At 47.1% G+C, this 17,373-nt stretch overlaps 1 protein-coding gene across 1 annotated transcript in view; it reads right to left on the reverse strand.

Moving 5' to 3' along the window:
- LOC116986998 (polymeric immunoglobulin receptor-like) overlaps window positions 1–17,373 on the reverse strand; it is a 76,829-nt gene that overhangs the window by 48,695 nt on the left and 10,761 nt on the right. Inside the window, exons 3-4 of the mRNA XM_033042881.1 lie at window positions 6,354–6,674; window positions 4,439–4,747 (exon numbers count right to left, since the gene is read on the reverse strand). Of these exons, the coding sequence (XP_032898772.1) occupies window positions 4,439–4,747; window positions 6,354–6,674 (630 nt within the window). The remainder of the gene's footprint in view (window positions 1–4,438; window positions 4,748–6,353; window positions 6,675–17,373) is intronic.

Consider the following 17,373-nt stretch of genomic DNA (forward strand, 5'->3'; position numbering starts at 1 on the left):
CAGCCTCCAGCACTCCCATGTTGCCATGTCTTTCAGCATACTCTCCACCTTGCCCTTCATGGCGAACGACACTCTATGGGGTGGACGGATCACAGGCACCACAGATGGGTCAGTCACGATCTTGTACACCAACGGCAGCTTCCCAACTTGTCGTCAAACAAGTCTGGGTACTCGGATAGTGGATCCATCACAGCTTGCACCTCGTGGACCGTACGGTCAAACGACACCAGACCAAGATCCTGGCATGCCTGGTTGCTCAGCAACGTCACGCAGTCACTGTCCAGAATAAAGAAAGACAGGTCCTGGGAAGGTCCCAGCACTGACTGCATCCAGCCTTCAGGCGTACTGGGACCTAGTGGGAGGAACAAAGGGAGGATACTACAGTTATACTAATATGATGGGGCGTGGTTAGTGGTGATGAGGTAACTACATTATAGGTTGCATGCATAACCCATCTACAGTGCCGAACACTGATTTTCCCCTAGTCCCATCTACCTGCACTCAGACCATAACCCTCCATTCCTTTCCCGTCCATATACCTACCCAATTTATTGTTAAACGATAAAATCGAACCTGCGTCCACCACTTCATCCTCATTCCACACAGCTACCACTCTGAGTAAAGATGTTCCCCCTCATGTTACCCCTAATCTTCTGTCCCTTAATTCTCAAGTCATGTCCTCTTGTATACGTGCATATAAGAATAAGCCAGACTGTTCAGCAAAGTATATTACAATGATGTTCTCATGAGATAAAGTACTTCCAGAACAATTGATCTGATGGGATGTCATAGCTTATAGTTTCCCTCTTCTAAATATTCTTCACAGTTAAAACCATGAGGCATTTCCAGGATTGAATATAATTTATTCCTCATGACTGCAATGTCATGCTACACAACACAAAATAATAAGTCATTGCTATAAAGGCTAGCAACATTGTTTAGATGGCACCTTTACTGAGTGAATATTGAGTGAACTAAGTTAATAATTTTAGCAGAAGAAAAATTAATTCTGTGCAGTCTATTATGAAAGCAAAATGAAAAACACTTTGTCAATGCCCTTTATGGGCGACTATTTGCATACCTTGGGTTAGCAAGCAAAGAATTTCACTGTGACTTGTCACATGTGACAATAAAGTATTCATTCATTCATTCATTCAAAATAATAATGATCATTTGGTCTTGTTGGAGAGTGTTTCTCAGTCACTATCACCAGTGGATCTTCATTCTGACTTCTACGGCAAGCTGTGAGGTTTCGGTTCATTGGGTCCCTGCAAAAAAAATGTTGAAGTCATCTGATTCATTGACTCCGGCAATTGTGCTTTATTTCACAAGGCCAATAACAACAGAATTCTGCTTCCAATTGGCACAGTGATGCAGCTGATAGAGCTGCTGCCTCACAGCGTCCAAGAATTTGTTTGGATTTTGACTTTGATGCTATTTGTGTGGAGTTTGCATGTTCTCGCTGTAGCCATGTGGGTTTCCTCCGCGAGCTCCGGTTTCTCCCACCTCCCAAAGACTTGTGGGTTTACAGGTTAATTGGCCAGTGTGAATTTCCCCTAGTGTGTTGGGAGTTGGGATGAGAGAATGGGATAACATCGAACTAATGCGTACGGGTGATCAATGGCCTGATCGACACAAAGTGCTGGAGTAACCCAGCGAGTCAGGCACGATCTCTGGAGAAAAAGGATGTGTGACATTTCAGGTCGGGACCCTTCTTCAAACTGAAAGTAGAGGAGAGGGAACTGGGTTCAGATAAGATGGTCTGCGTTTGTTACAGTGGGCCAAAGGGCCTGTTTCCCAGTTGTATTTCTCTAATTCAATGACACTACAACGTCTACGTCAAACACTTCAGTTCATTCTGCACACAAACATCTTGTCAAGACCAATTGATATCATCTTCGTAGAGCATTGGTTTGGCCTATATTTGTGAAATACTTTATCTAAACGCTTTTCGTTTGTTTTATTTTATCAGCATGTTTGAAGGTATTAATGGACAGCATTTGGAAGCATTCAACGATTCTGATGATCTCAGCAAAACATACCTTCCTTATACTTGTGAACAATGAGACCGAGATACTGCAGATCCCTAGCAGAGCGAAGTACAGCCAGCGTCCCACATTCCATATCATGTAACTGAGCAAAGGGGGAAAGATACAGAATCAGTGGGAGGAAACAGACTTGTTCGTGTTGGATACATTCATATCCTGATTGCTGTGAAATCTCTGCATGGAGCAGGGTACAGCAACAGAGCCCAGGTAGTTCAGCTGGGAAATTCCACCGTCCAGGATCTCGACCCGAAACCTCACCTATCCATGTTCTTCAGAGATGCTGCTTGACTCGCTGAGTTACTCCAGCATTTGGTGTCTAGCGTTGATAAAGTTAGATAAAAAAAGATGGGAGAAGTGACGAGTGGTATGTAAACACCAGCATGGGACTAGTTCAGTTGATCTTTTCTGTGCCTTAAATCCTATGTGATCAGATGTCATTCTGCGTAATCCTGGAACCTCATCACATTGAGGGTATTGTGTGCATTTCAGGTCACCATGTTACAGGAAAGATTTTGTCAAGCTGGAAAGGGTGCAGAGAAGTTTAACGAGGATGTTGCTGGGACTCGAGGGACTGATGTATAGGGAAAGGTTGAGCAAGCTGGGTCATTATTTCTTGGAGAGCAGGAGGACGAGGGGGGATCTTATGGAGGTGTACAAAATCAAGAGATGAATCAACAATTACTCTCTCATCTTTTTATCGTTACATTGGCACATTTGATAGAGCTGCTCTCTTAAGGCGCCAGAGACCTGGGTTCGTTCCTGACCTCAGGATGCTATCTGCGTGGATTTGTACATTCTCCCTATGACCGCGTGGTTCTCCTGCAGGTGCTCTGGTTTGCTCCCACATCCTAAAGGCATGCGGGTTTGGAGGTTAATCGACATCTGTAAAATCGCCCTTCATTTGTAGTGAGTGAACAATAAAGTGGTACAACATCGAACTAGTGTTAACGGGGGGATCGAAGATAGACACAAAAAGCTGGAGTAACTCAGCGGATCAGACAGCACCTTTGGAGTGAAGGACTAGATTACGTTTTTCGTGTTGAGTCACTGCTTCAGTGATCTAAGGTTGTCATGGACTCGTAGGGTGGAAGGACCTGTTTCCGTGCTGTTTCTTTAAAACTAAAAACCAAAAAAATAGCTAGAGTCCATTTGGCCCATTGAGTGTGTGCTGGAACTTAGATCATTCCTTTCAATTCTACTGCGCACTCCGATCTCAACATTGGAATCGATTGAAGTCAATACTCTGATGCACTTAACTAGCAAATGAAAGAGGAAATTCTCTTCCAATTAATTCGCATAAGGAAGCAGAGCCAATCACAACAGCAGTAATAACATAATTGTACCATTCAGTGCAGGTGGATCGGGTGGTGTCATTTTGACTCTCATTGGGTCTTTTTACTGTACTTGCAAACGGTGTAGTCATCATTCGTTCAGTCACTTTACGTTCTGTTGAGTCAAGGAAATACAATTCAGCATCACCTGCTTTTCACTTGCAATCTTAAATTCATAAGGCATAGGAGCAGAATTAGGTCATTCGGCCCATCAAGTCTACTCCATCATTCAATCATGGCTGATCTATCTCTCATTCCTAACCCTATTCTCCTGCCTTCTCCCCATAACCCCTGATACCCATACTATCTCCGCCTTAAAATATCCATTGACTTGGCCTCCACAATATTCTGTGGCAATAAATTCCACAGATTCACTACCCTCTTGCTTAAGAATTCCTTCCTAAAGAAACGCTCTTTAATTCTGAGGCTATGACCTCTGGCCCTAGATTATCCCACTAGTGGAAACATCTTCTCCACATCCACTCTATCCAGGCCTTTCATTATTCAGTAAGTTTCAAAAAGGGCCTCCCTCATCCTTCCAAACTCCAGCGAGTACAGGCCCAGTGCTGTCAAACACTCATCATATGTTAACCCACTCATTCCTGGGATCATTCTTGTAAACCTCCTCTGGACCCTCTCCAGAACCAGCACATCCTTCCCCAGATATGGGACTCACCAAAAAGTCTGCTCCAGCATTCAATCACGGCTGATCTCCCATGTGCAGGGGGAGGATGTGCTGGCCGTTGCAGTGCGCATGTGCGAGACGGCCGGCCGTGGTGGCGGACGAGGAGCGAGCGCAGAGCGGAGCCCGGCGGCCCAGACACGGATGGCGGGCGGAGACGGAGAGTAACAGAGAGAGAGATAAAGAGGGGAGCCCGCTCAGAGTTAAACGGCAGGTGTCCCGGGTGCTTGCCATGCCGGGCAAAATGACACAACTTTTAGGTTGCCCGGCAGGACGTTAGATGGCCATTGGCACCTGGGCAACCGTATATTTCGAGCCCTGCTTGGCCGAGGACCCTAGATTTCGGGGCCCTGGGCAGGGTAACGTTTCGTACTTACCATTGTTACCGAAATGCACCACATAACTGCAATTCTCTCCGGTGTTGGACACTGCCACAGTGACCATTTCACTGGACTTTGTCCCGTTATCATTTGAGGCTTTGCAGTAATATTGATGGCTTTGTAGTTTGAAGGATCGACAACGTAGATCCAGGTTGTTGTTATTTGAGATCTTTAAGGTATTTTCATACCAGGTGTAGCTAATGGGAAGAGATCCCCGCTCAGACTTACAGGACACTGTCACTGAGCCTCTGACATCGGGGACATTGGCTGGTGACAGTAATCCAAGCACAGGAACAGACACAGGTTCTGTAGGAAAGGAGCAAATAATGGATACAAAGTCAACATCTGAATATAAACGACTCTCCCATTCTGGCACCCTTGTACCTCGACTTTTGAAGAGGTACACGCGAACCTCGTCCCCTGCCTTCGGTGCTCGCAATATGACCTCGACCTTGACATCGGCCAGCCCAAACGGAGGATTGGAGACCGGTTCGCTGAACACTTGCCACGAGCGAGCCTGGGGATGCTGGTTGCTAATTATTTACGTCACCTTCCCATTCCGCCCTTTCTGTCCTGTTTAGGTCCATCCATTGCCAAAACTATTTTGAAAGAGAAACAGCAACTAATATTCCCCTTGACAATCGGCCAACGCAATGGTATGAACATTTGTATTCGCGGATTTCAAATAATACCTCACTACCGCCCCTCCCCCCCATGAAACTTCCACCCCATCCCAGTCACCCTTCCACCATCCCCGCTTCTGTACATTCATAAACTCGTGACATCTCCCACCGAGTCCCCCGTTTCCTTTTTATACCGCCCCGTTCCCCTCCACGCGGTCACTTCCAACCCTCCCTCAATCCGGCTTCACATTTCACTGTTCCTCTTCTCTCCTTATCTGGTCTCCTCCTCACTTATATCACTCCACCCGTCTGTAGATCAACCCCCTCATCTGTATATGTCTATCTATCTATCCCTCGCCAGGCTTGGCCAATGCCGTTCCCATCTCTCAATTCCAGCTTTCTCCTCCCTCATTCCGTCTGTCTGAAGGAGGGTCACGACTCGAGTTGGGTTTGTCCATTCCCTCCACAGATGCTACCTGACCCGCTAAGTTCTTCCAGCACTTATGGTTTTGTTCACGTGTCGTACACCTGTCCAATGGTCGGTGGCTCTAGAGAGAGGCTATAGTTGTGCTTGGATTAAGTGATCTGCAACAGGAGGCGAACCCAATGGTGCTGATATCGGGGTGGAAACAGCGAGAGATATTGTCAGTCTAAGAAGCCCAGAAACTCGGGGAAGGTGGAGGTCGCCCGGAATTTCCTGAAAGGTCTGATTAGGAATGCTTTACTCAAATTTCCACCGAGATTGGGCCGCGTGGAGAGGCTGGCTGGCTGCCGGGCGGTGGGTGGTCAGTGGTGAGTGGCTGCTGGGGGTGGGGGCGCATTGACGGGACAGAGGGAGATAGAGAGAGCGCTGAGTGGGGAGAGGGTGTATGGTCCCTGAGGTGGGGGCGGGGGGCGGGCTGGCCTGCCCCGGGAGGATTGAATGCAGTCTGTTGAACTCACGGGACTGATTCCCTGTTTATGATTCTCCAGTTATTCAGACCAGACCACTTGTTTCTCACTGATCTGTCGGATTGTTAGTTTGAGTGGGAATGCAAACCTCTGACAGGGTGACATTTCATACAGTTCAGAGGCAGGGAAATGTGCTGAGCATCCCACTTGAAGTGGGTGGCCGCTCAGTGGGACAGATCCCGCACTGGGTGAGAGCAACATGAATGGGGTTTCCCGATCCCCCGCCCGCTCCCCGCGGGTCTCTGCACTGCTGCGGAGCCTCGGGATATCGGTGCTGCCCTGACCCTTCCCGGAGAAAACATGGATCAGGCATTTCAGTCAATCGCTGCGAAACGTACCGTCAGATACCGTCAGATAAACGTTAAACAATGGATCGTAGCCAGATGTAGTAATTCCACAGCTGTACCATCCTGTATCTCCAGAGCGAAGATCCTCCACAGTCACAGTAAATATTCCTCGTGCCGGGTTATCTGTGATTGACCCTCTTCCACTCCGTCCGTGTTGCCCATTTGTTTCCAATAAAACTCTACACTGGCGAGTCCACCCTTGACACCAGTATTTTGTGTGTGAGCGGTACTTTGCTTCATAGTGACAATCGATTGTGACCGCTCTTCCCACAACTCCCTCTACACGTTGCTTCCCCCACAGCGCACCTGAAACTGAGAGGACAAATCTTCTGAAAATGAACAGGAAAAATTAGCTGAATATTCGGAATGATGAGGGGTGTGTTGGACAACATTCACCTCCACACCAACACTGGACCAGATCATCCATCATTGCATGGACTTGCCCTCGTTTCAATTGGAAACGTCTCTGCCATCTCCAACCTAGTGGTAGGAAACAACATCTCATATTTCCCGTCGGCAGATTACACCCCAATGGTATGAATATTGATATCTCTAACTTCAAGTAAACCTTACATCCCCTCTCTGTCCATCCCTCCCCCACCCAAGTTGTACCAGCCTCTTGTTGAATCTCATTGTCTGTAACTAGTTCTCACTTACCGCACAGCAATGGCCTGTTTCCTTTATCATTGTAACTTTTTTACATATCTTTCATTCATTTGTTCTATATCTCTCTACACAACCGTCTATACATCTTCCATTTCCCCTGACTCTGTAGAAGAGTCTAGATCTCGAAACAGCACCTATTCCTTAGTTCCATAGATGCTGTCTGACCAGCTGAGTTACTCCAGTATATTGTGTCTATCTTCCAAACCAACATTGTCTCTTCTGCCCCCTCAGCATTGCCGGCATTTCTGTCGCTCGTCACGCTGCTGGGAGCGGCATCTCCCGGCCTTAGTGTTTGCTGGTGGCTTCCCAGAAGATCTAGCAGTTGTGAATGGATGGAGACCACAGAGTACAATATTCGGCAAATTACCTCACTATAGCTATCAACTAAATGGGTCAATTTGAGAATTTTAAGCGTAACTAGACCAAGTGCAGAGTCTGTACCCCCAACGTGCGGTTGCGTGGGGGGCGGGGGGGGGGGGGGGTGGCATGCGGCGTCACACACATTAACCACCCCCTCACTAACTACCCCCTCGCACACACGCTAACTACCCCCCTTGTCAATATATTAATATAATTAATTTGCTCATTTTACCCCATAACCGCCTTATCTACTGACGCATAGCCCCCAACTCGCAGGCGCGTCTAGAGAGGGAGGGGGGGGGGTAGAGAGTGGGGGCAGAGAGAGAAGGGGGAGAGGGAGAGGGAGGGGGAGGGAAGGGGGGGGGGGCTAGAGAGTGAGGGCAGAGATGAAGGGGGGAAGAGGGAGGGGGAGAGGCAGGGAAGGAGGGGGGTACAGGGAGGGGGGTGCAGGGAGCAGAGGGGGGGGGGGGAGGACGGGGTGAGGGGGGAAGGACGGGGTGAGGGGTGGAGTTGGGGGGGGGAGAGAGAGGTGGGGGAGAGAGAGGTGGGAGAGAGGGAGAGGGGGAGATAGAGGTGGGGGAGAGGTGGGGGAGAGAGAGAGGGAGGGGTGGGGAGAGAGAGAGGGAGGGGTGGGGGGAGAGAGAGGTGGAGGAGAGAGAGAGAGAAAGGTGGAGGAGAAAGAGAGGGAGAGAGAGGTGGGGGAGAGAGAGGAGGGGGGAGAGAGAGAGAGGGTGGGGTCGCAAGGTTTTTTATCAAAGGACTTGCGAGCGGCGCTACTGGCAGCGCGTTGGGTTTGCAGCGGGAGGGAGGGCCGCGACTTGACTCGCTGCGCCGAGTTTCCAAAAAGGAGTAATGGCCGCCGGGGCCGCCTTCTCATCGTGTGCCCTGCGTGACGATAACGGCCGCCATGGACGCCATGTTCTACCATCGGGCGGGGGGATACGGAAAGGTTTCAGAAGCAAGCCGGTGGCCTCCGGTGACCTCCCGATCTGCAGAACGCTTGTTCTTTCTGCGCATCTCTACGGGGGGAGGGGGGGGGGGGGGGGGTTGGAGAGGGTGGACGTGGGAGTCCAGCTGCTGGAGGCGTGGCACGAGTGTACCTGCGGGGCCAGGAGGCAGGTGGGCCTCGATTGGTTTGCTTGTGGGCATTTTGACGTCAGCAGCACATGCGGAGATTTTTTCCCCCTTTAAAGTGAGTTTGTGAACAATTTTATTCAAAATCTGGGGAAATAATTGACCAAGGAGTGGATTTCTGAACTCCTACGATAAATCCCTACGGAAATTGTAAAAAATCTCCGTTTTTTTGTGTCAGGTTTTTAAGGAGATACGTTTCAAAAGCAAAATGCCGTACATCACACACACACACACACACACACACACACACACACACACACACACACAGTTTTAAAAGTAGATAGATAGATAGATAGATAGATAGATAGATAGATAGATAGATAGATAGATAGATAGATAGATAGGTAGGTAGGTAGGTAGGTAGGTAGGTAGGTAGATAGATAGATAGATAGATAGATAGATAGATAGATAGATAGATAGATAGATAGATAGATAGATAGATAGATAGATAGATAGATATTCATATATAAATATACACCGTTCTGTTTTCTCGTTTATAACATTGTTTACAGAGTACTATGTTTACATATTCTGTTGTGCTGCTGCTAGTAAGGATGTCATTGTTCTAACTGGGACGTGAGTGAACAAAACACTCTTGACTCTTGACTTACGCCGCTAATGTGTGGGATAGAACTAGTGTACATGTGATCGGTGGTCGGCGTGGACTCGGTGGGCCGAAGAGCCTGTTTCCACGCTGTATCTTTAAATTAAACTAAAAACACTAAACCAGAGGGAGGGTAAAGAAGGGTCTCTTCCCGAAACGTCACCCAATTTCTTCTATCCAGAGTTGCTGGCTGCTCCATGGAGTTCCCCCGCACCATTAAAGCATGGAATAGTCTTCACCCTACCATAGTTACCCAAAGAGACGCAACTAAATTTAAGGTACCTCTTTTTTCCCCTAAGAACCCTTTTATGTTTACGTCCAAGTCAAGAGTCAAGAGATGTTTAAGAAGGAACTGCAGATGCTGGAAAATCCCAGGTACACAAAAATGCTGGAGAAACTCAGCGGGTGCAAGCAGCATCTATGGAGCGAAGGAAATAGGCAACGTTTCCGGCCGAAACCCTTCTTCAGACTGGTGGGGGGTTAGGGTTAGGAGGAGGAGAAGCCCGAGGGCTGAGGGAGAGCTGGGAAGGGGAGGAGACAGCAAGGGCTAACAGAATTGTGAGAATTCAATGTTCATGCCACCAGGATGCAGACTCCCCAAGCGGAATATGAGGTGCTGTTCCTCCAATTTCTGGTGGTGCTCACTCTGGCCATGGAGGAGGCCCAGGACAAAGAAGTCAGATACGGAATGGGAGGGGGAGTTGAAGTGCTGAGCCACCGGGAGGTCAGGTTGGTTAACGCGGACCGAGCGGAGGTGTTCGGCGAAACGATCGCAAAGCCTACGCTTGGTCTCACCGATGTAGATCAGCTGACATCTAGAGCAGCGGATGCATTAGATGCAAGTGAACCTCTGTCGCACCTGGAACGACTGCGTGGCTCCTTGAATGGAGTCGAGGGGGGAGGTAAAGCGTAGCATCTCTTGCGGTTTCAAGGGAAAGTGCCCGGGGAGGAGGTGGTGCAGGAGGGAAGGGAAGAATTAACAAGGGAGTTACGGAGGGAGCGGGCTCAGCACTTCAACTCCCCCTCCCATTCCGTATCTGACTTCTCTGTCCTGGGCCTCCTCCATTGCATGAACATTGAATTCTCACAATTCCGTTAGCCCTTGCTGTCTCCTCCCCTTCCCAGCTCTCCCTCAGCCCTCGGGCTCCTCCTCCTCTTGTTTACTTTCTTCTCCCCGCTCCCCGCCCCCCCCCACTCCCCATCAGTCTGAAGAAGGGTTTCGGCCCGAAACGTTGCCTATTTCCTTCGCTCCATAGATGCTGCTGCACCTGCTGAGTTTCTCCAGCATTTTTGTGTCAAGAGAGTTTTATTGTCATGTGTCCCAGATAGGACAATGAAATTCTTGCTTGCTGCAGCACAACAGAATATGTAAACATAATACAGAACAGGAGATAAAAGTTCAGTGCGTTTATATACCATAGACCATATATATATACACAATAAATAAACAGATAAAATACAATAGGCTGTTATTGTTCAGCCCTCCACCACCTCCAGTTTAAATTCCATTTAGAATATTTATGGAGGACCAGGAAACCAGAAGCAAGAGTTACTCCAGGGAGTTACTCCAGATCCAGGGTCAGGGAGTGATTCTGCGTTGGTTTTCAGCGGTCGCGGCGACCGGACAGCAATGGCGGCCAGATCTCCCACAATTCAAAGCGAGGGAGAAAGTGCCCAGCGCCGACCAGTTGCCGTGGCAATGCGATTGCGCAGGGTGGCCGGCCGTGCCAGCGGATGAGGAGCGAGCAGAGAGTGGAGACCCGGCAGCCCGGACACGGATACGGATGGCGGGCGGAGACGGAGAATGACAGAGAGAGAGAGAGATAGAGAGGGGCCCGCCCAGAGTTGAACGGCAGGTGTCCTGCCTTGGCCGGAGGCCCCCTAGTCTCGAGGCCCTAAGCTTAAGCTTGTCAAGTTTATACGTCAATCAAGCCCTGAGTACCCCATTCTGCTTGCTCCCCATATCCCATGATCCCATTAGCTCTAAGAGCTGTATCTAGCTCTCTCTTGAATACATCCCGTGAATTGGCCTCCACTGCCCTCTGTGACAGAGAATTCTACAGATTCACAACTCTGGGTGAAAAGGTTTTTCCTCATCTGGCCTACCACTTATTCAGGTCTCAACCCAAAACGTCACCTATCCATGTTCTCCAGAGATGCTGCCTGACCTGCTGACTTACTCCAGCACTTTGTGCTTTACTAAAGCTGAATAGCCACCTGCCTGTGGTGCCAGTGGTGACTCAGCAGGTCAGGCAGCATCTGTGGAGAACATGGATAGGTGACGTTTCAAGTCAAGACCATGAGATACTGCCTGACCTACTGAGTTATGCCAGCACTTTGTGCCCCATTGAACTAAACTTCCCGGCCTGTGGTGGGAGCTGGATCTGCCACTGATGTTTCAAACTCCACGTCCACCTGGAATAATCATGAGGTGTCTTTTTCACACAAAGGCTGGTGGGTGTATGGAACAAGCTGCCAGAGGAGGTAGTTGAGGCAGGGACTATCCCATAATTTAAGAAACAGTTAGACAGGTACATGGATAGGACAGGTTTGAAGGGACATGGACCAAACGTGGACAGGTGGGACTAGTGTTGCTGAGACATGTTGGCCGGTGTGAGCAAGTTGGGCCGAAGGGCCTGTTTCCAGACTGTATCACTCTATGACTCTAACACATGTGAGACTCTGCAGATTCAGGAGCTGGGGTGGGGACACATCATCACATCAATCCAGGTCGGCTCACATGCCACAAGACAAATGCCTTGAAGGAGAACTCAGAAGCTGGGGAAAGCACAGTGTGAAGAACAGCTCGAGCAGCAGAGTCTGTTGTAAGGCAGCTGGTTTTTCTCAGAAGGGAGAGATTACCACAACTTCTCCAAATGCTAAATTGGACAGTCACTCTGGTGCTTCCTCATTTGAGATGCTCGCCTGTTCCCAATGGCTGGCTTTCACAGGTTTTTTCTTTGAATGTGCTAAGGTTTAGGTTCAACATTTCCCATTGCAGTGCATGGAGGGAGTGCCGTGTGTCTTTGATCGACTAAATGCTGGGGTAACGCAGCGGGTCAGACGTCATCTCTGGCGAGAAGGGGGAGGTGATGGAGACAGAGGGAAAGCAAAGGCTATTTGAAGTACACATTGGATACATTGGTGATGATTTGTGTAGTACCATGTTACAGAGAGAGAGTGTTTACATGACTATATTCCAATACTGGTCATATTGTTATGTGCTGAACATTTTGCAGCTTTACGTGGCGACACATTTTTAACCATCTGAATGAATGAATGAATGAATGAATGAATGTCTATTGGCCAAGTATTCACATACAAGGAATTGGCCTTGGTGCTCCGCCCGCAAATGACAACATGACATACAGTGACATATAGGAATGCTACATAAAACATTACACATTAATAACACTGCATCTCTGCAGTGGCAACAGTGTATAACGTGCAAACTAATACTAATTATCAGAATGTCATATTCTGAATGTTACTCACCGGGCAAGAAACAAATGAGAAGAATTGGCACCAACATCGTTTTAGATGCAGACCCCATGCTGGGACGTTTATTGTTCAGCTCTTAGTCCTGAGAACTAAATAAATGCCCATCGAGAAGAAATGTTACAATATAAATGATGAAGAAAGTAAAAGGAAACCAGATTGTGAAACAAGAGTGAGCCAATAGCTGACAAACAGCTAGTTCCCCTTGGCTATAAATGATTGCACGAATCTAAAGTGAATTTTAATCAAATGATAGAATTTAGTTACGCTATGACTCCATGCTACTCCCATGACATGAACTTACGAGGTCCAGATAACTGGACAAAGTCAGAAGGGATTGTGCCAACACCTGTGGAATCATCTCATTCTGTAGTTGGGAGAGGACCACTGTGTCTATGCTGGATGTTGGCGAGAGAGGTCTTCAGGACAGGTAGCATAGTCCCACACCCACCTCTCTGGTCACCCTTTGACCAGAAATGGCTCATTGTGGTGGGCAAGACATGCCGATGTGGACGGGATTTTTTCTGAATTTTGATGGGTGTGATCCAGGCTGGGACTTTGATCTCAGGGCAGGTCTCGTTTCATGCCTGGAGCTTGTTAATGGTGGGCGATTTAGTTACATTTAGAGATACAGCATGGAAATAGTCCTTTCGGGCCAACCAATTCCACACCATTGTAGTTCAATGTTATCCCATATTCACATCCTACACACTGGGGGACATTTACAGATGCTAATGAACCTACAAACCTGTACATATTTGGGATGAAGGAGGAAACCAGACCACCTGGCGAGAACCCGACTGTCGCAGTGAGAACATGCAAACTCCACAAAAGCAGCGCATGATGCCAGGATCAAATTCAGGTCTCTGGCGCTGTGAGACGGCAGCTCTACCGCTGCACCACTGTTCCTGATGGGTTTTGCTTCATTCCAAGCTTGATTCTCACAACCAGCTAAGTAACCCAATACAAACCTGACCCACAATTGCCAAAAGTTAGACTTCCCCAGCAAGCCTTACTGGTTGGGAAGGGGATTGGATTTCCGACTAAACCTCAACAACATTGTAAGTTTAAAAAAAATCTCTTCTTGCTTATTTCACAAAACTTTTGGCCAGTTCCCTGAAGGTGGAATCTCATATACATAGGGTGGTAAAGAAAGCTTTTGGTATACTAGCATTTATAAATCAGAGCATTGAGTATAGAAGTTGGGATGTAATGTTAAAATTGTACAAGGCATTGGTGAGACCAATTCTGGAGTATGGTGTACAATTTTGGTCGCCCAATTATAGGAAGGATGTCAACAAAATAGAGAGAGTACAGAGGAGATTTACTAGAATGTTGCCTGGGTTTCAGCAACTAAGTTACAGAGAAAGGTTGAATAAGTTAGGTCTTTATTCTCTGGAGCGCAGAAGGTTAAAGGGGGACTTGATAGAGGTCTTTAAAATGATGAGAGGGATAGACAGATTTGACGTGGACAAGCTTTTCCCATTGAGAGTAGGGAAGATTCAAACAAGAGGACATGACTTCAGAATTAAGGGACAGAAGTTTAGGGGTAACATGAGGGGGAACTTCTTTACTCAGAGAGTGGCAGCTGTGTGGAATGAGCTTCCAGTGGAAGTGGTGGAGGCAGGTTCGATTTTATCATTTAAAAATAAATTGCATAGGTATATGGATGTGAAAGGAATGGAGGGTTATGGTCTGAGTGCAGGCAGATGGGACTAGGGGAAAATAATTGTTCGGCACGGACTTGTAGGGCTGAGATGGCCTGTTTCCGTACTGTAATTGTTATATGGTTATATGATGTAATTCACAGTTGGCAAGTTTAGTTTAGTTTAGTTTATCGCTACGTGTACCAAGGTACAGTGAGAAGCTTTTTGTTGCATGCTCTCCAGTCAACAGAAAGACGATGCATGATCATGGTTTAAGAAAGAACTCCAGAAGCTGGAAAAATCGAAGGTAGACAAAAATGCTGGAGAAACTCAGCGGGTGAGGCAGCATCTATGGAGCGAAGGAATAGGCGATGTTTCAGGTCATGATTACAATCAGCCATCCACAGTGTACAGATACAGGATAAAGTGAATAACATTTAATGCAAGATAAAGTCCAGTAAAGACTGGGTAAAGATAGTCTGACTGTCTCCAATGAGGTAGATGGGAGGTTAGGACCGCTATCTAGTCGGTGAGAGGATAGAAACATAGAAACATAGAAACATAGAAATTAGGTGCAGGAGTAGGCCATTCGGCCCTTCGAGCCTGCACCGCCATTCAATATGATCATGGCTGATCATCCAACTCAGTATCCCGTACCTGCCTTCTCACCATACCCTCTGATCCCCTTAGCCACCAGGGCCACATCTAACTCCCTCTTAAATATAGCCAATGAACTGGCCTCGACTACCCTCTGTGGCAGGGAGTTCTAGAGATTCACCACTCTCTGTGTGAAAAAAGTTCTTCTCATCTCGGTTTTAAAGGATTTCCCCCTTATCCTTAAGCTGTGACCCCTTGTCCTGGACTGCCCCAACATCGGGAGCAATCTTCCTGCATCTAGCCTGTCCAACCCCTTAAGAATTTTGTAAGTTTCTATAAGATCCCCTCTCAATCTCCTAAATTCTAGAGAGTATAAACCAAGTCTATCCAGTCTTTCTTCATAAGACAGTCCTGACATCCCAGGAATCAGTCTGGTGAACCTTCTCTGCACTCCCTCTATGGCAATAATGTCCTTCCTCAGATTTGGAGACCAAAACTGTACGCAATACTCCAGGTGTGGTCTCACCAAGACCCTGTACAACTGCAGTAGAACCTCCCTGCTCCTATACTCAAATCCTTTTGCTATGAAAGCTAACATACCATTCGCTTTCTTCACTGCCTGCTGCACCTGCATGCCCACTTTCAATGACTGGTGTACCATGACACCCAGGTCTCGGATGATTTAGTTTCCTGATAACAGCTGGGAAGAATCTGACTCTGAATCTGGAGATATGCATTTTCACATTTTGCAAAACATACTTGGCGAATAAAGTGTGATTCTGATTCTGATTCTTCTTCACAGACAGAACCTATAGTCAGGATTGAACCTGGGCCTCTGGTGCTGTGTGGCAACAGCTCTAGCAGCAGTGCATCAAACAGTTGAATCTTGGATGCACTCTCTGCTTTGCAAGTATATCCATCATTAAGTATAGAGACCAGACTTGCAAAACATTCAAAACGCAGTCTCAACAGAACCCTATATAATTGACAACAATTGCCCACAAGCTGTTTGCCTTCCTAATAAGTGCACTGTTGGCCACCTTTCAATGATTCATGTACAGGGATATCAGGGTCCGTCTGCACGTCAGCACGATGGCGCAGCGGTGGAGTTGCGGCCTTATAGCGCTTACAGCTTCTTCGAGATCTCCGGCTTATTCCTTTCCTCAACGACCTACAGGTGCAGGATAATTGGCTTGGTAAAATCGTAAATTGTCCCCAGTGTGTGTGGGGTAGTGTTGATTGCTGGTGGTGCAGACTCTGTGAGCCGAAGGGCCTGTTTCCAAGCTGTATCTCTAAACAAAACAATCTCTTGCTGTTTATAAAACCGTTCAGCATTTCTACCTTCTTCACCTGTTATCGCATATGTTGCATTTCCCACATCCTTGTGAATTCACTTAACCCAACTGCATTCCACAATGACTCTCCACATCCTCTTCATAGCTCACCCTGTCATGCAGCTCATAACCCAGGGATTTTGGAGTGGTTTGAATATGGATCCCAATTCTGCACTATTTTTTTTATTTGTTGAACTTATTGTTTTGTTTGCTTGTTATTTTATCCATTGAGCACTTGCTGGCTTAACCTAGCACTAAATGTTATGCCCTTATCATGTATCTATACACTGTAATGGCTCAAGTGTAAGCATGTATTGTCTTTCTGCTGACTTGTTAGCACGCAACAAAAGCTTTTCACTGTACCTCGGTACACGTGACAATAAACTAAACTGAAACTGACTCTGAAACTGTGTTTACAAACCTGTTGTGCTGCTACAAGTAAGAATGTTATTGTTCCATTTCAGGACATATGACCATGAAACACACTTGACTCTCAAGTCAAAAATTATCATGAGTGAAGAGAGAAAAAAAAGCTTTATTGTGTCTTATTAATGTCAATATTCAACATGATCTCTGGAAGCAGAAACATTCTCTGCGCAAGTACACATTCATCATCTTCAATATACAATATTTGCCATCTCCAACTTTTGTTTCCGTTTTTTCTGTGTATCCTGCGATGCAAGAGGTGCCTTGTAGATCGACACACTCGCTCATTCTGCACTGAAGTGTTCAGGTGGGTTACTTGCTCAGGTGCTGTGATGAGATTTGAACTCACAACCTTTAGTTGTAGAGAGAAGATGTTTGCACTGTAACATAACTCCTCTCAGTCTATGTTGGGGATGGGGGTGAGGAAGGAGACGGCATCATTCTATGCATTGAGCAAAATGGCTGCTATTTGCAAAGCTGACCCAGATTCAGTAATTTTATGGCAATTGCTGATCATTGGGACCAAGGAAGGGAGTGGAAAAATTAGGAACTGCAGAAGCTGGTTTGCAAAAAAAGAGACAAAGTTCTGGAATAACTTAGCGGGTCAGGCAGCATCTCTGAAGAGATGGAATGGGTGACGTTTCAGGTCGAGACCCTTCTTCAAAGTAAGTAGATTTGTCGATTACAGCAGAGAAACCTCAATGCAACCATGGCGTAAAGATGAGGCAACAAACAGCACTGGTCCA

This window comes from Amblyraja radiata, chromosome 24, assembly GCF_010909765.2.
Source record: "Amblyraja radiata isolate CabotCenter1 chromosome 24, sAmbRad1.1.pri, whole genome shotgun sequence".
NCBI lineage: Eukaryota > Metazoa > Chordata > Chondrichthyes > Rajiformes > Rajidae > Amblyraja > Amblyraja radiata.